This window comes from Aquarana catesbeiana, linkage group LG03 (assembly GCF_042186555.1).
Source record: "Aquarana catesbeiana isolate 2022-GZ linkage group LG03, ASM4218655v1, whole genome shotgun sequence".
In the NCBI taxonomy this organism is placed as follows: Eukaryota; Metazoa; Chordata; class Amphibia; order Anura; family Ranidae; genus Aquarana; species Aquarana catesbeiana.
Window position 1 is genome coordinate 636604156 of NC_133326.1, and position 24002 is coordinate 636628157.

At 44.2% G+C, this 24002-nt stretch overlaps 1 protein-coding gene across 3 annotated transcripts in view; it reads right to left on the bottom strand.

The window, feature by feature from the left end:
• Positions 1–24002, bottom strand: part of LOC141133259 (cytokine receptor common subunit beta-like) — a 159451-nt gene that overhangs the window by 88905 nt on the left and 46544 nt on the right. For 2 of the 3 annotated variants that reach the window (XM_073622524.1, XM_073622525.1), the window contains exon 4: positions 18498–18664. The exons of the other annotated variant lie outside the window; for it this stretch is intronic. In XM_073622524.1, coding sequence (XP_073478625.1) covers positions 18498–18664 — 167 coding nt within the window. The remainder of the gene's footprint in view (positions 1–18497; positions 18665–24002) is intronic. 3 annotated transcript variants of the gene reach the window in all.

Genomic DNA, 24002 nt, shown 5'->3' on the forward strand with positions numbered 1-24002 from the left:
ACCGGTGAGAGAGGCCTATACAGACGAGCAAGGAGTGTGTCCCACGAGGGGAGCGTATTCCATATAGTATCTGAATTCTACCAGGACATTTGTCAAAAGAACCCTACAAGAGAATATTTGAGTTTCTTCTGCAAGTTTCCTTTCCACCTCTTTCCTGCTATTTCCTAAGTCGTTTGTTTAATAAAGCATTGAAAACGTACTCCAGTGTTGGTGCGTGTGTCGTCCAGAAGTAAACGGAACCCTAGACCCGGTGCCGGTGAAACAGAGAGAAGCAGAGTGAAGGTAACAGACCCGCTTAAACCAACAGCTCCACCGAGAGTTATTGCTACATGTGGGGGCGTCGTCCGGGATTTGTTGACCGTCAATTCTCACAACCCAGTGGAGTGTTTTACCGGGAGTTTACGGAGAGAGCTGGACTTTGAAAAAAAAATCTTTTCAGGAAGAGGAAAGGTTAAACTGCAGGACTTTGCTTCTGAGTGCGTAGACGTCGGGCGTCAGTGAAAGGCCCGGGAGCTACGTGACTGGAAGAATAAGTGGGAGGAGTTACCCTACTTGCTACCACGTGGGACGCGTGTATGTGTTTGGCGCCAGAGGGAAAGAGGAGCCTTGTGATCGTGCTGAGAAGATTAGAGTGTGGCCATGTCTTTTCCGGCGTTGCAATCGGTTATGGGACCGAGAATGTTCCCTACAAGCACCGTGATGAATACTGTGCTATCTGGAATTCTGCTTACAGATACTGGAGTTCGATTGAAACCTCAGGGGAGGTTTGTCCTGTATACCTCAGAAGATGTTGAGGGACTGGGCATGATCTGCCATCGATGCGAAGGATTGGCCGTGCATATTCGTCCATTCGGCCGATGTCCGCAATGTGGAGAATACTTGTTTGTGGTGGAGCAACCTACCATGCCACCCCGTGCTTATTGGATGGATTGGGCAACAGGTATCGCCACAGTAGAAGCTGCTATCGCTACGGAGAGAGAGCGACAGGCCACCACTTTGCCTGTTGTTGCTGGCAATGTTCCAAAAGGATACACTGCTGCTGTTGTCTCATCAGGGGACATTACTTTGGTTTCTGAGTCCACTACGCCTACTCCTATGGTGCCTACTCAGAAGAAGGTGGGCTATGTGAAGGCTTCCCGCGACCGTGGTCGAGGCCTACCCCAGGGGTTACCTGAACCGGAGCTACCAGAGTCCACGTCAGGAACGGGTAAGCCACTGGTGGGGTATGTGTTCGGGACTGTGAATAAATATTTGCTGGCGGAAGGGTTGAGAGATTCGGAAATAGAATCCATGTTGGATCTTTCCCGTGATGATGACCTATTTGAGACTATGTCACAAGAGCTATTGTGGTCACAAAGTGAGGATGTTGCCTCCGCAATGACTTTCCCTGAATGGACTGCCCTGAGTTCTGGGGAGACGTCACCCTGTGTGGAGACACACAGTGCTGTCGCTGGGACTTTACCAAAAATTACTAGTTCACTACAGACACCGGCTGGGTCTATGGTGAGAAAGTCATTGAATTCCTGTATACTGCCTGGTATGGGGAGAGACAGATCATTGCCAAAACTTGCTCGCTTACAGAGGATGCTAAACAAGCGTGTGGCAGCAGAATATGGTTTGGAGTTCCCCTACATGCCCCAGGATATCATGCAGGAGATTGAAGCTAATTGGGAACTTTGGTACAGTGAAGCTGTTTGGGTGTCATGGATCTGCCACCTAAGGGTTAACTTAGTCCAGGCTGATTTCAGTGATTGGCAACAGGCTGCCTTATTTAAACACCTCAGCAGCTCTGTGTCCTTGCTGTTTGATCTGCAGCTCTGTGTATGTGTTTCCTGAAGATCTGATATCTGCTCCTGTTTGACCCGGCTTGTTTTGAGACTGTTCCTGTTATCCGCCTGCACCTGACCCTTGGCTTGTTTGACGATTCCTTCTGCCTGCTCCTCTTGTACCTTTGTTGCCAGCCTGATTATCGAACCCGGCCTGCCTGATGTTCCAAGACTCTCCTCCAGTCTGCTATACTTACCTACTGCAGCCATCCAGCTTCAGTCCCAGTCTGCTCACCTGTCTGCTGATCCATCCAGTCTGCTCACCTGTCTGCTGATCCATCCAGTCTGCTCACCTGCCTGCTGATCCTTCCAGTCTGCTCACCTGCCTGCTGATCCATCCAGTCTGCTCACCTGCCTGCTGATCCATCCAGTCTGCTCACCTGTCTGCTGATCCATCCAGTTTGCTCACCTGTCTGCTGATCCATCCAGTTTGCTCACCTGTCTGCTCATCCATCCAGTTTGCTCACCTGTCTGCTGATCCATCCAGTCTGCTGGTCCTGTCTGCTGTGTCGGCCATCTGACCCATCTGCTGTTGATCCTGCCAGGCACTCATACCATTCTGCACTCCCGTGCCACCTGTCTGCTCTACCAGGGGCCGCGAGTCAGATACGTAAGGGAGGCCTTCCTCTGCACTATCGGACTCATCAGTCAGGTACGTGAGAACCTGACATTGGGACTATTTGTCTGTACCTAAGCCCTTCAGAAAGAATGGATGTTCTGTCAGGATGGATGAACGTTTTAACGGATGCTTTGTACATTGGAATTTCACTCGTCACATCTATGACAAAGTGGTAATCTGCAGACCGGGAAAGGACAATGTTGTATACTTTATTACCACTGTGGATAAAGAGGGAAAATTGTTGACTTTGCCAGATCCCCGGTTTTACTGGTAACTATGGACAATAGAACTTTGAAGTTACTTAGCTAGATAGTGTCAGGGTAAAGAGATCTGCGTGGTCAAGATCTACAGATTCTGTTCAGTGTTTAAATCCAAGGACTTCTTTTTTGCTAGCCGGATTTCTTTTATAAGGAAAAAATGTATGCAGGGATGGACTCCTAAAGAATATTTCTTTTTTTCTGGTATAGATATGGTAAGAGAGGCTCATTTTTAAAGTAGTTAGATAGTGAGATTGTGTACAATCATACTGTGGTTTGTTTGCGGCTGTAAATATAATGTTTTATAGATATACCGTATATATTCGAGTATAAGTCGATCCAAGTATAAGTCGAGGCCCTAATTTACCACAAATAAATGGGAAAAACTTATTGACCCGAGTATAAGACGAGCGTGAGAAATGCACAGCTACTGTAAGTGGAAAAAGAGGGCCAACAATGCCCATCTGCAGCCTCACTGTGCCCATTTGCATGCCTCACTATGCCTATTTGCAGCCATGGGTCCCCCGAACTTCAAACTTGGTAGTTAAGGGTTCCTAGATGCCTCCTAGCTGCAGGCAAAATTTGGGGTCTCTGAACCCAAAGGGTCCCGAAATGATATTGCTGTAGATGGACACAGTTGACCGACTTTGGGGCCCCGTATCTCGGGGCCACTTAGTGCTAGGAACCCCAAATTTGGTGTGCAAACCCAGTGGAACTAGTACCATTAAATATCCAAAGCTAGCACCAAGTGTCCCTGAGATACAGGGCCCCAAAAATCGGTTCAGAAAATGTCAAGCACTTTTCTGCAGCAGAGAATGACATTTTCTGAACCTAATTTGGGGCCCCGTACCTCGGGGCCACTTGGTGCTAGGAACTCCATCTGTGGATATGTTGTGGTACCAGTTCCACTGGGTTTGTACACCAAATTTGGGGTTCCTAGCACCAAGTGGCCCTAAGATACGGGGCCCCAAATTCGGTTCGGAAAATGAAATTTTTTGCTGCAGAAAAGTGATTGACTCGAGTATAAGTCGAGGGGGGCACTTTCAGCACAAAAACATGTGCTGAAAAACTCGACTTATACTCGACTATATTACGGTAAGTCTTATAATGTCTTTAAACTGTCCTTTCTCTCTCTTTGTCTATCCAAAGTTATAAGAAACTCAAATGCTTATTCTCAGGCTTGAGAGTTATTGTTACTGTTTTTTGACAGACGTTGGGGACAACGTCTACTGTAGTGGGGGGAGTATGTAGCGCTGGTAGATTTGCAATCTACCGCATGTTAGGTAAATTTTGTAATTTGTGCGTTAGGAAGGTTAAGTTTGCCTCTGTTCCAGCTTGGCTGACGTTGTGTGTGCTTCCGTGCTGACCGGTGGGTGTCGCTGTTACCACTGGTTAGTGTTGGAAAGGCAACGTGTTGAAGCGTATGGATGCTCTTCTGTCCCGGAGACAACTCGGTGGAGGTGGTCCTTTCGAGTTGCATTCTGGGCGAGGGTATTTATGGGACAGACGCCATATTTTGGGGTTTGTTTTTCAGCCACCTGCTGGCCCTCCTGGCCAACAGGTATGCGTTAAGGAGCTACCTCGTGGCCCTCAGTTCCGGAGGCCCACGATACTGCGGCGCAGGGGTGGGTCCAGAGGCTTGTCTGGGGCCTACCACCGCGGCCGAGAAATGGTCCTAAGCTGTCGGTCCTGTGTGATGAAGCTGGACAACCGAGGAGATCCCAGGAGAGGACCCGTCTTGGAGGGATCACGCAGAGTGCTGGTCTATAGAGGGGCCTGGTGACTCGGTTGGAGGACGTATCCGAAAGTAACTATACAGCATAGTGTTGCCGGGTTGGCTTAAAGGTTCAAGCACTGTGACTGACATTCACTACAGAAAATCTGATACATCCTGTGGCAGGGGATCGTACGGGTTTTGTTCCCAAACAAGTCTGTGGCAGAGACTTTGATTCGTGCTGCGTACTGGCTGCTAGACCGGTGAGAGAGGCCTATCCAGATGAGCAAGGAGTGTGTCCCACAAGGGGAGCGCATTCCATATAGTATCTGAATTCTACCAGGACATTTGTCAAAAGAACCCTACAAGAGAATATTTGAGTTTCTTCTGCAAGTTTCCTTTCCACCTCTTTCCTGCTATTTCCTAAGTCGTTTGTTTAATAAAGCATTGAAAACGTACTCCAGTGTTGGTGCGTGTGTAATCCAGAAGTAAACTCAACGGAACCCTAGACCCGGTGTCGGTGAAACAGAGGGAAGCAGAGTGAAGGTAACAGACCCGCTTAAACCAGCAGCTCCACCGAGAGTTATTGCTACATATATATGATAATGTAGTGCCCTGCTGTAAATGTTAATACCTTTAAAATATTGCAAAAGAATTCAGTAATCATATAAATGCACAAGCCAGCAAGACAGTTACATTTATAAAGGCTTTTATGATTCCTAATATCCTTATCTTTAATTGAATGCACAAGGTTTGCTATTTCTTGATATGATTCACTGAACACCATACACTAAACATGCCGAGTAATGTTTTTACTGTCGCCAACTCCTCTTATTAAGCTGCAAAGGCAGCGGATAGAGGTATATACATCCCCATCGCATCACAGCACTGCTTGTCAAACACGACCCATTTCACTGAAAAGGGCTATAATGCAGCTATTGGGACATAGGGGTGCAGGTTTTAGGGCTAAAAACTAGAGGTGAAATATCGCTTCTTCGCCACCTGTCAAATGTGTAAATGAGATCTAGGACTGAAACTGATTGCCATAGACGATCAAAGAATAACACACACTCAGACATAGGTAAGCTCTGTGGTGAAATTAGGCTTCTTCTAAGCTATGGGAAGCCAAGTCCACCTCACCAAAATCTCCAAATAAACTGCAATTAAACCAATTAACCATTTCACTTTCTTAACACCTTTCTTTTTTGCTTTTTGCACATATATTAAAATACAGCCTATATTTTTGATAAATGACTGATATAAGGCTGGCCATACATTATACAATTTTCTTGTACAATTTTCCTTTAGATTTACCAAAACCATATAATATGAGGTCAAAACTAAACACTTTCAATTTGTATACAATCAGGCAGGCCCTTGCACTACATAGTTGGAAGTAAATCTAAAGGAAATTGAAAAAGACAATTGTATAATGTATGGCTAGCTTAAAGAAGTCTAATCTTTCTGAAACTTCAGACATGTCAATGACACATGAAGCATTTTCAATATGCTTTGTGTCAAAATTCTTCTGAAGTGCAGCAGAGGAGAGCTGTTTTAGAAGAACTGGGGCAGACTAGAAGGACAAAACACACTCTGTGATTTCCTCCCTTTCCATTGTCGCCGACAAGCACACTGCCAGGATAAGCAGAGCATTCCACAACAGAGGCTCCTCCCAAGGAGGTTGTCAGGTCAACTGAGACCAGGTGACAGATGCACTCTGTAGGACCGCTAAGGTAGTGGACCCTAGGACTGACTGCTGGAAGGTTCAGGAAGCAGGTCTACAGGATAACTAACATGGATCCCAGTGGGAGCTAGAGCATAGTTTCCCCAGGGCGCGGAGGCTAAGAGCCAGCGGGTGTTCACCAGAGCCTCTAGTGGTGAGGATGGACTGCGCTGCAGTCTGGCTCCAGGTCGCGGGCCCCAGGGTCTCACAGCTCACGCTCACCGTAGACCTACAGGAGAAGAGGAAGGAGGCAGCAGGCTGGAACAACAGGGAAGTAAGGGGTAAGCCAAAGGTCAGGGCGACTAGCAGACAAGGATAAACATAACACGCCAAATGTCAGGGTAACAAGCAAACAGGGAGAGTCGAGAACAGGCCAAAGTCGGTAACAGGAATCAGACGTAGGAAACACAGCAAGTACACACGGAGGCTAACACACAATGGTTGATCAGCACTGCTGGCTTGCAGTGCACAGGTTAATATAGGGTTCCCTGATAGGGCCTGGGGTGGGGCCATGCTTAGAGGAGAGGTTATAAAACCAGTCAGGTGAGAGGCAGCTGGTCTCTAGAGATGAACACATGGAGACAGGTAAGCTGACAGAGAAAACTCTATTGCATAACCATGACAGAGGTACAGTAACAGAACTATGGAGCCCCCTATTCTCATTGATCTTAACATAACGTATATGTAAATCAAGGACAGGTAGCAGGAGAGTTGTCAGTATAGACAATACATCACTTGGGACCGGAGCTGTGGACAGATATTGTGGGGAAAGAGGGGGCAACAGTGCAGAGAAGTAACTTGTAACAGTCACAATTCCCATACCTCCCAACTGTCCCTGAATTCAAGGGTCTGTCCCTGATTTGGAAAAAAGTCCCTCTGTCCCTCTTTCCTCCTCATTTGTCCCTCATTTTGGTCTGATCTATATAGTTGTATATAAAATGCACTACTTGTCTATCAAAAGTGTTTCTCAGTGCTAAATCTTTCATCCAGTTTCTAAATTGTTGCATTTGTAAATTTTAAAAGCAAATATAAGGAAATAATAATGTTAAAAAAAGCATTTGTGGGCATAACTAATGATTTTTCTTTCTATAATTCTCCTTTAAGGGGGTGTGGCCAGGGGTGTGCCCTATGCCAACAAACTTTTGCTAGTAGGTGGCCCTTGTTCCCATCTCAAAATGTTGGGAAGTATGACAATTCCCCATTGACTGTGTCCTCAGGAGCTTACCAGTAGATTTCAGTTTCTCAGATCTCAGAGCCCAAGTGAGAATTCTGAGTCCTCCCACCCCTTCCACTGCCACAAAAAGCAAGTGCTGAAAGAGATCCTGTAGTAGGCAGTAAAAAAAAAAGAAAAAAAAAAGTACCCGGAGTTCAGCCACTAGATGTCATCCGGAGTTCAGCCACTAGATGCTCTCTGGAGTTCAGCCACTAGATGCCATTATTGCTAATATGTGAACCCCGACTACTAAATCCTCCTGAGTTAAAGTGATACTAACGTCTCATTTTTTTTTAGTTAAAAATAACAAACATGTTATACTTAACTGCTCTGTTGCAGTGGTTTTGCACAGAGCAGCCCAGATCCTCCTCTTCTCAGGTCCCACTTTGCTGCTCCTGGCCTCTCCCTCCTGTTGACTGCCCCAACAGCAAGCAGCTTGCTATGGGGGCACCTGAGTCGAGTCACAGCTCCATGTGTCCATTCAGACAAGGAGCCACGGCCCTCATTGACTGAGTGACTTTGAATGACAGCAGCATGGTGCTATTGGCTCCTGCTGCTGTCTCAGCCAATTAATAGAGGAGTCCTGGGCAGCCGACACACTCCTGCAACATCGCTGGATCTAGATGGACCTCAGGTAGGTTTTAGGGGGGGTGAGGGGGGCTGCTGCACATAGAAGGCTTTTTATCCTAATGCATAGAATGAAGTCCTAATACAAACTTCCTTAAATAGGTTGTAAAGGTTAAAGTTTTTACCTTCATGCATTCTATGCATGAAGGTAAAAAACCTGTGTCCTGCTCCCCCACAGCCCCCCCAATATTTACCCAAGCCCCTCTTGATCAACGATGTGCATGGGAGCCTCGCCTGGCCCAGGTCTCTCTCTCCTCATTGGCTGAGACAGCAGCAGGTGCCATTGGATCCCACTGCTGTAAATCACAACCAGTGAGCCAATAAGGAGAGAGCAGGGGGCAGGGCTGAGCCTTGGCTCCTTGTATCTTATGGATGCATAGAGTGGGGCTCAGGAGTAAGCATGCACCAGTGCCCACATAGCAAGTGGCTTGCTATTGGGGGCACTGGTCATGGAGGTGGAGCACCAGTGGGGGACCCGAGAAGAAGAGGATCGGAGCTGTTCTGTGCAAAACCATTACACAGAGCAGGTAACTATGACATGATTGTTATTTTTAAAAAAATGAACCTTTAATGTACAGTGGGGGATTTCTTTGCAGAACTGCAAACAGTTTGTTTTTAACTGAAGAGACACTGAAGTTTTTACAACCTGTGTTAAGCTGACCATACACCGATTCCTCCTTCTGCACAAGCAAGGTGAATGGAGGAAACCCCCTGCTGGGACTTTGTATTCTGATAGCAGAATCCACCTCTGTCAGAATAAACTGAATTGTGTATATGAAATATGCCACGCTAAATGCAGATAAATCAATCCTATCCAGTGCATCACATAATATGCTATATACCCATGCACCTATGTCACCAAATGCAATAATACGTAACAAAATGTATTACATAAAAAAAATTGTTAACAAATTGAGTATCACATAAATGTAAAAATCAGACCACAATAGCAAATTACCAAATGTGATCATAGAAAATCAACAACTTGAAGGCAATATGCCTTTGTTGGGATGTGGTAACTTATTGCCTTCAAGTTATTGAATTTTTTATGTGATACATTTTATTATGTATTATTGCATTTGGTAACATACAGTATGTGCATGGACATATAGTACATGATTTATTGTACTGGATAGGATTGATTCATTTTAGCATTGCATATTTTGTACATATTTTTTGGGTGATTTGTTTTTTATTTCAAATACTATCTACTTAGAGTTATGAGAAGGTTTTGCATAAGATGAGTAAGAATTGGCTGCAGCCGCTAACCAAGAAAACATTTTCTAAAATGTCCTTTGACGTTTGGCTGCATGTATTAGTAAAGAAAATAATTTGCTTTGGCCAGGCTGGGCTAAACAAATTATGTGAAGTTATAGCAAAGCCGGAGTTAGGTTTTAAACAGATATACATTCGAGCACACAAACACAAATAACATACACGATATTATCAAAAGTATTGGGATGCCTGCCTTTACACGCACATAAACTTTAATGGCATCCCAGTCTAATGCCCTGTACACACGGTCGGACATTGATTGGACATTCCGACAACAAAATCCCAGGATTTTTTCCGACGGATGTCGGAATACACACGGTCACACAAAGTTGTCGGAAAATCCGATCGTTCTGAACGCGGTGGCGTAAAACACGTATGTCGGGACTATAAATGGATCAGTCGCCAATAGCTTTCGCCTCTTAATTTATTCTGAGCATGCGTGGTACTTTGTTCGTCAGGTTTGTGTACACACGATCGGAATTTCCGACAACAGATTTTGTTGTCGGAAAATTTTATAGCAAGCTCTCAAACTTTGTGTGTCGGAAATTCCGATGGAAAATGTGTGATGGAGCCCACACACGGTCGGAATTTCCGACAACAAGGTCCTATCACACATTTTCCGTCGGAAAATCTGACCATGTGTACAGGGAATTAGTCTGTAGGGTCCAATATTGAGTTGGCCCTTTGCAGCTATAACAGCTTCAACTCTTCTGGGAAGGCTGTCAACAAGGTTTAGGAGTGTGTCTATGGGAATGTTTGACCATTCTTCCAGAAGCGCATTTGTAAGGTCTAATTCATCCCAAAGGTGTTCTATTGGGTTGAGGTCAGGACTCTGTTCAGGCTAGTCAAGTTCCTCCACCCCAAACACATCCATGTCTTTATGGACTTTGCTTTGTGCACTGGTCCAAATCATTTGGTGGAGGGGGGATTATGGTGTGGGGTTGTTTTTCACGGGTTGGGCTTGGCCCCTTAGTTCCAGTGAAGTGAACTCTAAATGTGTCAGCATACTAAGACATTTTGGACAATTTCATGCTTCTAACTTTGTGGGAACAGTTTGTGGGAACAGTTTGGGAATGACCCCTTCCTGTTCCAACATAACTGCGCACCAGTGTACAAAGCAAGGTCCATAAAGACATGGATGAGAAAGTTTGGGGTTGAGGAACTTGGCTGGCTACTGTCACCAGTATGGTATTTATGAATTGAAATCATATCCCCTCGCAAGCGTCTCTTCTCCAGAGAGAATAAGTTCAGTGCTCGCAAACTTTCCTCATAACTAGGGATGAGCCCGATGTTTGTCTGTTCGCCGAACAGCGAACAATGTGCGGTGTTTGCGGCAAATTCGAAAACTGCCGGAACACCGTTAAAGTCTATGGGACACTAACATGAAAAATCAAAAGTGCTCATTTTAAAGGCTTATAAGTTATTGCCATAAAAAGTGTTTGGGGACCTGGGTCCTGCCCCAGGGGACATGTATCAATGCAAACATTTTTTTTAAAAAGCCAGTTTTTTCGGGAGCAGTGATTTTTTTAATGCTTAAAGTAAAACAATAAAAATGAAATATTCCTTTAAATATCGTGCCTGGGGGGTGTCTATAGTATGCCTGTAAAGTGGCGCATTTTCCCCGTGTTTAGAACAGTACGACAGCAAAATGACATTTCTAAAGGAAAAATTGTCATTTAAAACTGATCGCGGCTGTAACGAATTGTCGGGTCTCAGCAATATAGATAAAACTCAATTAAAAAAAGAGCATGGGATCCCCCCCAGTCCATTACCAGGCCACTTGGGCCTGGTATGAATATCAAGGGGAACCCCGAACCAAAATTAAAAAAAAAAATTGTGTGGGGGTCCCCCTAAAATCCATGTCTGGTATGGATTTTAAGGGGAACCCTGCTCCAAAATGTAAAAAAAAATGGCGTAGGGGTCCCCCCAAAATGCATACCAGACCCTTATCTGAACACACAACCTGGCAGGCCACAGGAAAAGAGGGAGGGGGGAACGAGAGAGCGCCCCCCTTCCTGAACCGTACCAGGCCACATGCCCTCAACATGGGGAGGGTGCTTTGGGGTAGCCCCCCAAAGCACCATGTCCCCATGTTGAAGGGGACAAGGGTTCATCCCCACAACCCTTGCCTGGTGGTTGTGGGGGTCTGCGGGTGGAGGGCTTATCGGAATCTGGAAGCCCCCTTTAACAAGAGGACCCCCAGATCCCGCCCCCGTGTGAAATGGTAACAGCCTACCATTTCACAAAAAAGTGTTTGTCCATTCATCTTCTTCTATCACACCGCAGATGGACCGAACAAGAAAAAAAACATAACCGATCCGCCTCCATGGGCTCCCACCGAATGACGCGTCTTCGCTGTGACAGCTCTTATATCACTGAGGGTGGGGCCTCCCGGTGACATAACCGGGTGACCCTGCCCCCTCTGACGCCATGGGGCTTTCCCGTGGCCTCAGAGGGGGCGGGACCACACATTTACATCACCGGATGGCCCCGCCCTGAGTTATATAAGAGCTGTCACAGTGAAGAGCCTCCCATGGAGGAGGATCGGTTGCGCTTTTTTTTTCTTTTTCGGTCCGTCGTCGGTGTGATAGAAGAAGATGAATGGACATCGTGGGACATTTTTATTTTTTTCTTTTTTAATAAAGACAAGAGCTGTCTCTTGTCTTTTTTACCATTTTGACCCTTTTTTTTGTGAAATGATAGGGGTACTTGTACCCTGTTACCAATTCACACAGGGGGGTGGGATCTGGTGGTCCCAGATTCCGATAAGCCCCCTGCCCGCAGACCCCTACAACCACCGGGCAAGGGCTGGGGGGATGTGGCCCTTGTCCCCATGAACATGGGGACAAGGTGCTTTGGGGGGCTACCCCAAAGCACCCTCCCCATTTTGAGGTCATGTGGCCTGGTACGGTTCAGGAGGGGGGGCGCTCTCTCGTCCCCCCTCTTTTCCTGCGGCCTGCCAAGTTGCATGCTCGGATAAGGGTCTGGTATGGATTTGGGGGGACCCCTATGCCAATTTTGCAAAAATTTTGGCACAGGGTTTCCCCTTAACCATTTCAGCCCCGGAATGATTTACCCCCTTCCTGACCAGAGCACTTTTTACAATTTGGCACTGCGTCGCTTTAACTGCTAATTGCGCGGTCATGCAATGCTGTACCCAAACGAAATTTGCGTCCTTTTCTTCCCACAAATAGAGCATTCTTTTAATGTTATTTGATCACCTCTGGGGTTTTTATTTTTTGCGCTATAAACGGAAAAAGACCGAAAATTTTGAAAAAAAATGACGTTTTCTACTTTTTGTTATAAAAAAAATCCAATAAACTCAATTTTAGTCATACATTTAGGCCAAAATGTATTCGACCACATGTCTTTGGTAAAAAAAATGTCAATAAGCGTATATTTATTGGTTTGCGCAAAAGTTATGGTGTCTACAAACTAGGGTACATTTTCTGGAATTTACACAGCTTTTAGTTTATGACTGCCTATGTCATTTCTTGAGGTGCTAAAATGGCAGGGCAGTGCAACCCCATCCCCCCCAAATGACCCCATTTTGGAAAGTAGACACCCCAAGGAAATTGCTAAGAGGCATGTTGAGCCCATTGAATATTATTTTTTTTGTGTCCCAAGTGATTGAATAATGACAAAAAAAAATAAAAAATTACAAAAAGTTGTCACTAAATGATATATTGCTCACACAGGCCATGGGCATATGTGGAATTGCACCCCAAAATACATTCAGCTGCTTCTCCTGAGTACAGGGATACCACATGTGTGGGACTTTTTGGGAGCCTAGCCGCGTACGGGGCCCCGAAAACCAATCACCGCCTTCAGGATTTCTAAGGGCATACATTTTTGATTTCACTCCTCACTACCTATCACAGTTCTGAAGGCCATAAAATGCCCAGATGACAGAAACCCCCCCCCCCCAAATGACCCCATTTTGGAAAGTATACACTCCAAGCTATTTGCTGAGAGGCATGTTGAGTCTATGGAATATTTTATATTTTAAAACAAGTTGCGGGAAAGTGACACTTTTTTTTTTTTTTTTGCACAAAGTTATCACTAAATGATATATTGCTCACACAGGCCATGGGCATATGTGGAATTGCACCCCAAAATACATTTAGCTGCTTCTCGTGAGTATGGGGATACCACATGTGTGGGACTTTTTGGGAGCCTAACCGCGTACGGGGCCCCGAAAACCAATCACCGCCTTCAGGATTTCTAAGGGTGTAAATTTTTGATTTCACTCTTCACTACCTATCACAGTTTCGGAGGCCATGGAATGCCAAGATGGCACAAACCCCCCCCAAATGACCCCATTTTGGAAAGTAGACACCCCAAGCTATTTGCTGAGAGGCATGGTGAGTATTTTGCAGCTCTCATTTGTTTTTGAAAATGAAGAAAGACAAGAAAAAATTTTTTTTTTCTTTTTTCAATTTTCAAAACTTTGTGACAAAAAGTGAGGTCTGCAAAATACTCACTATACCTCTCATCAAATAGCTTGGGGTGTTTACTTTCCAAAATAGGGTCATTTGGGGGGGTTTTGTGCCACCTGGGTATTCCATGGCCTCCAAAACTGTGATAGGCAGTGAAGAGTGAAATCAAAAATTTACCTCCTTAGAAAGCCTGAAGGCGGTGCTTGGTTTTCGGGGTCCCATACGCGGCTAGGCTCCCAAAAAGTCTCACACATGTGGTATCCCCGTACTCAGGAGAAGCAACAGAATGTATTTTGGGGTGTAATTTCACATATTCCTATGGCATGTTTGAGCAATATATCATTTAGTGACAACTTTGTGCAAAAAAAAAAAAAAAATTTGTCTTTTTCCCGCAACTTGTGTCACAATATAAAATATTCCATGGACTCGACATGCCTCTCAGCAAATAGCTTGGCGTGTCTACTTTCCAAAATAGGGTCATTTGGGGGGTTTTTGAACTGTCCTGGCATTTTATGCACAGCATTTAGAAGCTTATGTCACACATTACCCACTCTTCTAACCACTTGAAGACAAAGCCCTTTCTGACACTTTTTGTTTACATGAAAAAAATTTTTTTTTTTGCAAGAAAATTACTTTGAACCCCCAAACATTATATATTTTTTTAAAGCAAATGCCCTACAGATTAAAATGGTGGGTGTTTCATTTTTTTTTTTTCACACGGTATTTGCGCAGCGATTTTTCAAACGCATTTTTTGGGGAAAAAACACACTTTTTTAAAATTTTAATGCACTAAAACACACTATATTGCCCAAATGTTTGATGACATAAAAAAGATGATCTTAGGCCGAGTACATGGATACCAAACATGACATGCTTTAAAATTGTGCACAAACGTGCAGTGGCAACAAAATAAATACATTTTTAAAAGCCTTTAAAAGCCTTTACAGGTTACCACTTTAGATTTACATAGGAGGTCTACTGCTAAAATTACTACCCTCGATCTGACCTTTGCGGTGATACCTCACATGCATGGTGCAATTGCTGTTTACATTTGACGCCAGACCGACGCTTGCGTTCGCCTTAGCGCGAGAGCAGGGGGGGACAGGGGTGCTTTTTTTTTTTTTTTTTTTTTTCCTTTATTATTTTTTTGCTTTTTTATCTTATTTTTAAACTGTTCCTTTCATTTTTTTTTTTTTTAATCATTTTTATTGTTATCTCAGGGAATGTAAATATCCCCTATGATAGCAATAGGTAGTGACAGGTACTCTTTTTTGAAAAAATTGGGGTCTGACCACACCAAGATCGGTGTGATAAAATGCTTTCCCAATTTCCCAATGGCGCTGTTTACATCCGGCGAAATCTAAGTCATGAAATGCTCGTAGCTTCCGGTTTCTTAGGCCATAGAGATGTTTGGAGCCACTCTGGTCTCTGATCAGCTCTATGGTCAGCTGGATGAATCACCGGCTGCATTCTCAGGTTCCCTGTTGAGACAGGAGAGCCAGAGAAAAACACGGAAGACTGCTTGTAAAAGCAGTCTAGAGGTTAATTAGCCGCTAGGATTGCTTTTACATGAAAGCCGACCGCTGGCTGAAAAGAATGATATCAAGATGATACCTAAACCTGCAGGCATCATTCTGGTATAACCACTCAAAGTCGTGAATTGCGTACCTGAAGACAAAAAAATGGTTAACAATAAAACACAGTAAACGGTAAAGTATAAAAAATTGCATACCTGAAAAGCAAACATGATAAAACATAATAACAATAACAATAAAACATTGCAGAATAGAATACAGTAAAAAAGAGCAGAACAATAGAGAGAAAATAGAGAGAACAATGAAACGACAACTATTTTTTTTTTTATTTTAGATATTTTTTTGTGTGTTTTTTTTTTTTTTCACTTTTTTTTGTAACTGTAACTTTTATAACTGTAACCGGTTCCAGGTTCGGGTCTCTCAAAATGCGATGGCGTCTTGGGAGACCCTGTGAAAGTGCGTCTAGTCTGTGCAATGCTGTACCCTACGCTAATACTCAACTATTGTATGATAGCGTTCAAAACATTCACCAATGCAAAGACCAGGATTGTCAGGACAGGAGGGACAATAATAGCGGGTGTCACGCCTATATCCGCGCTTGCTGCAGACACGACATCTTTTTTGGGGGGGTTCGTTGGGTAGGGGTACTCGGGAGGACATAAAAATGCCTCTCATGCAGCCGACTGCATTTGGTTGGGGATGTGAATGGGGGAAATACGGGTGCTGCAGAAGTGGTGGGTTCCCAATTAGGATTGGCGAATGCAGCAGGAAGGCCACTATGGGCACGACGGGCCTGTGTTTGTCTTCTTGGTGGCAGTGGGACACTACTTGTGCTTGCCACCTCACCAGCTTGAACTGCACTTATGGGACTCGCCACTTCACCAAGTGTTACTGCAGTGCTGGTTTGACTACGACCGAGGTGTACTAGGCCGCTGGTGCTTGCCAGTTCACCAAAACGCTACCAAAAAAAACTGTTAGCGATCGCAGAGATCAGGCCTGACTCTGCGAACGCTGCAGTTATGCGTTTAGTGTTTTGTAAGTGACAGTGATCGATCGATACTGCACTTGGGTGGGCTGGGCTGGGCCGGGCAGAGGGGCAAAATGCAGGTGCTAGCAGGTATCTGGGCTGATCTCGCTAACACTGCGTTTTTGGGAACCCTAAACTGCTGGGGATGCTAGTATAGATCTGATCAGATATTGATCCGTTCAGATACTATACCACTAAGGGAGGTGTACGGTGCATGCATGGGTGTTAGCGGTACTGGCGCTAACCTGACGCTGCCTGGGGCTGGTACTTGCCAGTTCACCAAAATGCTACCAAAAAAACTGTTAGCGATCGCAGGGATCAGGCCTGACTCTGCGAACGCTGCAGTTATGCGTTTAGTGTTTTGTAAGTGACAGTGATCGATCGATACTGCACTTGGGTGGGCTGGGCCGGGTGGAGGGGCAAAACGCAGGTGCTAGCAGGTATCTGGGCTGATCCCGCTAACACTGCGTTTTTGGGAACCCTAAACTGCTGGGGACGCTAGTATAGATCTGATCGGATCAGATATTGATCCGATCAGATACTATACCACTAAGGGAGGCGTATGCTGCGTGTGTGGGTGTTAGCGGTACTGGCGCTAATCTGATGCTGCCTGGGGTGACGCATAACAGCGCCGGGCGATCAGGGAGCTAAACCTTTATTAGGTAATAAATGGTGGGTGCCCTGACACTATAAAAAATAAACGAACTAACCAGCGTCACCTGTAACACTTATACGGTGATCACTGGTGAAAGGGTTAACTAGAGGGCAATCAAGGGGTTAAAACATTTATTAGATAGTATATGGGGGTCCCTGTCGCTATAAAACGCTGCCGGCGAACCTAAATATTTACCCCCCTAACTAGCGTCACCAGTGACACTAATACAGGGCTCAGAAAAATGATCGCTTAGTGACACTAAGCGATCAGGTACGTGATTCTGCCTGCCCGTGCCATTCTGCTGACGTATATCAGCGTAAGGCGGTTGGCAAGTGGTTAAAATCCATACCAGACCCTTCAGGATTTTGGGGGGGACCCCTACGTCATTTTTTTTTACATTTGGCACAGGGTGCCCCTTAATTTCCATTTGAGACCTGAAGGGACTGGTATGGATATTAGGGGGACTCCCATGCAATTTTTTTTTTGTAATCTTGGTTCGGGGTTCCCCTTAATACTCACACCAGACCCAAAGGGCCTGGTAATGGACTTGGGGGGGGGATCTCATGCTCTTTTTTCATTGAGTTTTATCTATATTGCCGAGACCCGACAATTCATTACAGCTGCGATCAGTTTTAAATGACAATTTTTCCTTTAGAAATGTAATTTTGCTGTGGTACTGTTCTAAACACGGGAAAAATGCGCCACTTTACTTACAGGCATAATATAGACACCCCCAGGCACGATATTTAAAGGAATATTTCATTTTTATTGTTTCACTTTAAGCATTAAAAAAATCACTGCTCCTGAAAAAACTGGCTTTTTTAAAAATTATTTTTGCATTGATCCATGTCCCCTGTGGCAGGACCCAGGTCCCCAAACACTTTTTATGACAATAACTTGCATAGAAGCCTTTAAAATGAGCACTTTTGATTTTTAGTGTCCCATAGACTTTAACGGTGTTTCGGCAGCATTCGAATTTGCCGTGAACACTGCATATTGTTCGCTGTTCAGCGAACAGGTGAACACCGATGTTCGAGTCGAACTTACGTTCGACTCAAACCTTGGGCTCATCCCTAGTTATGAGGAAAGGTTGCGAGCACTGAACTTATTCTCTCTGGAGAAGAGACGGTTGAGAGGGGATATGATTTCAATTTATAAATACCGTACTGGTGACCCCACAATAGGGATAAAATGTTTTCACAGAAGGGAGTTTAACAAAACACGTGGTCACTCATTAAAAGAAAAGAGGTTTAACCTTAAACTGCGTAGAGGGTTCTTTACTGTGAGAGCGGCAAGGATGTGGAATTCCCTTCCACAGGCGCTGGTCTCAGCGGGGAGCATCGATAGTTTAAAAAAACTATTAGATAAGCACCTGAACGACCGCAACATACAGGGATATACAATATAATACTGACATCTAATCACACACATAGGTTGGAGTTGATGGACTTGTGTCTTTTTTCAACCTCACCTACTATGTAACTATGTAACATTTACAATTCAGCTGACGGTAGGCATGTGTTGCACAATTAATACAGGTGTAGGAAACACAGAGATGCAGTAAAAAAGTTTATGTTGCATTCTCACTCTCTTCCTCAGTGTTAAGTCGAGTCTCCAGTTTTCTGTCTGGCTCAAAACTAAAATTGAAGTAATCTGCTGCTGACCGCCCTTCACCCAAAGCTACATCACATGTCCAATTTGAATGTGTCAATGAACTCCCGGTCACACTTTTCTTCAGACAAGCACTTTTCTCTCTAGGAAATTTAAATAGAAAGAAAATCTTTCACTTTCATACATAAAAACAGATAGACAACACAGAAACATTTTAAAAGCATCCTGTTCTGCTGAGCACACAGAGAACTGTTCACAATATTTCTTAACTGATCTTGAGTTTTTCCGTTAGTTGGCACAGCTACCACATGCCTTTTAAAAGAAACAAATACTCCCCAACAGCTCAGATAACAATGAAAGGATACAAATTGGAACCTACAGCCTTTAGGTCTGGCACGCATCAGGGATGTTCCCAATCCATCCCCTCTCTGCTTCATAATTGCTATTGAAACTTTAACTATCACTATTTGTGCTAATCCAAATATACTTGGAATCGAGGGCAGTGGGACCTAGAGATGTAACTAGAATCTTCAGGGCCCCAATGTAAGAAACCATGAAGGGCCCTCCTGGTCCCTGACCGGGGCCCTTCCCACTGATTCTGGGGCCCTTTACTCCCATCGTGGGACCCTTTATTACGCTACCACAGCGGGCCACCTTCCTGCCATCCTGGGGTCCCCCCACTTGGCAGAACGTCAGAGCCCAGTTGCAAGTGCGACCCTGGTAGTTCTGCCAATGGTTTCAGTAGTTTTTTTATTTCTGTTGTTTTATTTTTTTTACCTTTTTTTTTTTTTTTTACTGTTTTATTTTTTATTATTTTTTAGGAACCCTGTTGGGGGCTTTGGTGAAATATCAGGGGTCCAAACAGACCCTTTTGTCTCACTTTTGAGACAGAGAAAGGGACAGAGGATAGATTCTTCAGTCCTTTTTCTCTGCAGCCTCAGCTACACTGAATGAATGAACAGGAATAGCTCTGTACAGAGCTTCACATTCATTCATAAACTGAAGCATAGTAAATTTACTATGCCTCAGCTATGAATGAAGAACACCGCAGCCAGCGGGAGGGAGGGGGAAACTCAGCAGAACTGCAGAGGGGCCAGGGGAGCACACAAGGGCCCAGGGCAGCAGGACTTTGATAGATAGGTGACAAGAGCAGCATACAGAGGGGCCGATGCCCTCCATTCCCCTCCCGCAGCCACTGAATGTTGCATGGGAGGGAGAGGAGAAGTGGGCATTCGGCAGGGATTGATTCCTCTACATGCTGCCGCCTTCCTAGCCAGCTGTACAGGGGGGCCACACGGCCACCTGGAGCATGGGGCTAGGTTGCAATGGTGACCCCTGTGACCCCTGTACATACGCCCCTGAACTCACTATAAATGTGCGCTATTCGCAGATGATCTTTTTTTTTATCAAGTCGCCTCATAACACCTTTTCAAATTAATTTCATCAACAATTTGCTTATGTTTCAGGCCACCATGTCTACCTAGTTAAATCAGAAGCTATTAATATTAATTTAGATGCTGGGTCTACAAGAGCTTTCAATTTCAATTCTCTTGTGTCTGGCAAATTCACTCACTCTCTTATCTAGGGGTTAAGCTAACTCCAGGTGTGACAGCACATTATAAAGCAAATACATTTTTCTTTATATGCCAAATTGTATGAGGAGATGGCGATATGGTCTTCCTTTCTTGGGTGGGTAGGATGGCTTCTGTGAAAATTACCATTTTGCCAAAATTGGTGTTATTTCAGAACATTGCCAGTAGCTGTCCCCACCATAGAACTTAATAGATTTCAAGCTTGTGGTTTAAAATTTATTTGGGGAGACAAAGGTCACGGAGTGCTAAAGAACATGCTTTTTACCCCAAAAAACTTGGGAGGCCCAGGGGTACCCGATTTTTGGAAATACTATTTTGCCACGTACACACGATCAGAAATTCGGCCAGCAAAAGACCGATGAGAGCTTTTGGTCGGAAAATGCGACCGTGTGTATGTTCCATCGGACTTTTGCTGGCAGAATTCCAGCCAGCAAAAGATTGAGAGCATGTTCTCAATTTTTCGGTCGGAAAAAGTTCAGATCAGAAATTCCGACGCGCAAAATTCCTACGCATGCTTGGAAACAATTTGACGCATGCTCGGAAGCATTGAACTTCATTTTCTTGGCTTGTTGTAGTGTTGTACGTCACTGTGTTCTTGACGGTCGAAAGTTCAGCGAACTTTTGTGTGACTGTGTATATGCAAGCCAAGCTTGAGCGGAATCCCGTCGGAAAAACCATCCAAGATTTTTCTGACGGAAAATCCGCTCGTGTGTACGCGGCATTAGACAAGGGCAGCTATGATAATGGTATTAATGGCTCTGGTATTGTTGGGATTCTTAGTTCTCTTGACATCAGATTATGAGTGGCATAACCAGAACACCAGTGAATGAATTAATAGACCTGTAGCCTTAACTTGTTATGCCGCGTACACACGATCGGAAATTCAGCCAGCAAAAGACCGATGAGAGCCTTTGGTCGGAAAATGCGTCCGTGTGTATGCTCCATTGGACTTTTGCTGGCCGAATTCAAGCCAGCAAAAGATTGAGAGCATGTTCTCAATTTTTCGGTCGGAAAAAGTTCCTATCCGAAAATGCGATCGTCTGTAGCAATTCCGAAAGCATTAAACTTCATTTTCTCGGCTCGTCGTAGTGTTGTACCTCACCGCGTTCTTTTGTGTGACCGTGTGTATGCAAGGCAAGCTTGAGCGGAATCCCGTTGGAAAAGCCATCATATCTTTTTCCGACCAAAATCCCGATCGTGTGTACGTGGCATCAGTCCATCCTCCCCTATTTCTGCCCTCCCCAGTCTTCTGTGTACTGAAAACCCTGCAAAAAATGCTGCACACATTGGATCCTGTGTGCTTAGCCTCAATGTGCTATGTCTCTGAGCTCCTTGTTAACTCTCCTCTTGTGGTGGGCAGTCCTGAATACTACAGATCAGGTGCTCCGATGTGCGCTCATTCCTGGTAATTAACCAAGGGCTCATTAACATTTGTGCTATCCCTCTGATTATCTGCAGTGTATTGGTCTTCAGAGGGCTCTTGAGAGGTGGCGAGGAGGTGGTATGTTTTGCGTAAATGAGGCCTAACAAAGCACTGAAGACATTGAATCACCATGATAGTCAGGTAAGTACAATATTTAGAAGCAGCCCTGAGTACGCTTAGTACCGTAAGCGTTTCCTAAAAATTTGAATAGATCAGCAGTAACCAGCCAAGATTCGAACTGTGTATGGGCAGGCTGAATGCACCAAGTTGATCTCTCGATCATCTTGGGTTCAACCAGCATGCTGGGTTTTACCTGCGATTATCGCTAGTGGCTGCTATATTATGTAGTGAATTAGAGAATCTGACATTTATAACCGGGTTTCTACATTTAGTTCTACTGCACACTGTGAGCAAAAGACCATAGCAATACTGCCTCAGAATTAAGTGCAGCAGGTTTGTGGAAATATTTCAAAGAGATGGAAAACAGCAAAGAGTAGAGGGAAAGGAGAGAAGAAATATGGACTTTTCATTATGCAATTATACAAGCCCTACAACAATTTAACCACTTCAGCCCCCTTCATGACAAGGCCATTTTTTTGCGATACGGCACTGTGTTATTTTAACTGACAAGTGCGCGGTCGTGCGATGCTGTACACAAAAAAATTTATGTATTTTTTTCCCACAAATAGAGCTTTCTTTTGCTGGTATTTGATCACCTCTGCGGTTTTTTTTTGCGCTATAACCAAAAAAAGAACCGACCATTTTGAAAAAAAAACAATATTTTTACTTTCTGCTATAAAACATTTCCAATAAAAAAAATGCAAAAAAATCTATTATCAAAAAAAAAAAAAAATTCTTTATCAGTTTAGGCCAATATGTATTCTGCTACATATTTTTGGTAAAAAAATGCCAAAAAGCTTATAATGATTGGTTTGCACAAAAGTTGTAGCGTCTACAAACTAGGGAATATTTTTATAGAATTTTTATTTATTTGCATTTTTTACTAGTAATGGCGGCGATCAGCGATTTTTAGCGAGACTGCGACATAGCAGCGGACAAATTGGACACCTAACTGACACTTTTTGGGGACCAGTGACACTAATACAGTTATCAGTGCTAAATAATATGCACTGTAATGCCCCGTACACACGGTCGGATTTTTCGGAGCATGTTATCGGAAATTCCGACCGTGTGTGGGCTCCATCGGACTTTTTCCATCGGATTTTCCGACACACAAAGTTTGAGAGCAGGCTATAAAATTTTCCGACAACAAAATCCGATCGCGTCAATTCCGACCGTGTGTGGCCAGTTCCGACGCACAAAGTGCCACGCATGCTCAGAAGAAATTCTGACACGGAACAGCTCGGTCTGGTAAAATTTGCGTTCGGAATGGATACAGCACTTTCGTCACGCTGCAATGTAAAAAATGGTTTAATACAGCGCACTCTCTTCTTCTTAATAATGTGAGAAGAATGAAGTAGTTTTGCTGCTCATATTCACACAGACTTCTCACAAACGTATTTCTTTATTATTTATTGGGATTCCCTCAATATATTTTGATTTGTCACATCTGACAAAATTATTTTTGGGTTGTTTTATGTATTTTTATTTTTTTAAAGGCAGTTTTTTTTTTTGGTTTGTTTTTTTTTCAAGGTTGATCTTTGTTTTATTTTCTTTTTAGTTTGACTCCAGAATATTTTTGTGTGTGTTTTGTGTGTCAAGTTACCACAACACCATTGATATCTTATATTATTTAATCTCAAGAAGATTGTTTGGTGTTGGTGTCCCTTGTTAATTTCACATTGTATTTTAGAAATCTACCTGAATCCTCACAAACAAACTGTCTTTTTTTAAGGAAAACACACATAGGCAAGTATAATTGAAAACAAAAATTCATTTATTAAGGGATCAGAACCAAACAAAGAGGGAGGCAACGCTGGAGAAACAGTAGAAATTGGTGAAGCCTTGGACCCCCAGGGCACACATCAATTATTAAACATCAAAATTGGTGGCCTGAGGAGTCCTTATCTAAGGGAGTGCAGTCTGGTCCAGAAGTCCCAGAGATCCGGAAAGCAGCAGATGACATCTGTGTCCCCAGGCTGTGGTACTACAACAGGCTGCATCTTTTGCCAGACCAGACTGAACCCAGGGCCATCACTTTCTGGTCTTCTTTCCATGCTTCCTTCCCGGCTGTAGTTCTGGTGTTGGAGATGTGGCAGGAGGAGGAGTAGGACCTGGAGGAGTAGGAGGACTAGTAGGACCTGGAGGAGAAGGAGGAGGAGGAGGAGTAGTAGGACCTGGAGGAGGAGGAGGACCATGTGTGAGGTCACAAATGTGGGTAGCAGATGTTATTTCGCCCCTCAACCCCTTATTGAGAGCTTCCAAAATGAATGACTCACACAGTAGTCGTTGGCCCTCCTCCATCTGCTGCATTTTGCAGGCAGTTATGCCAGCAAACTTCTCCAC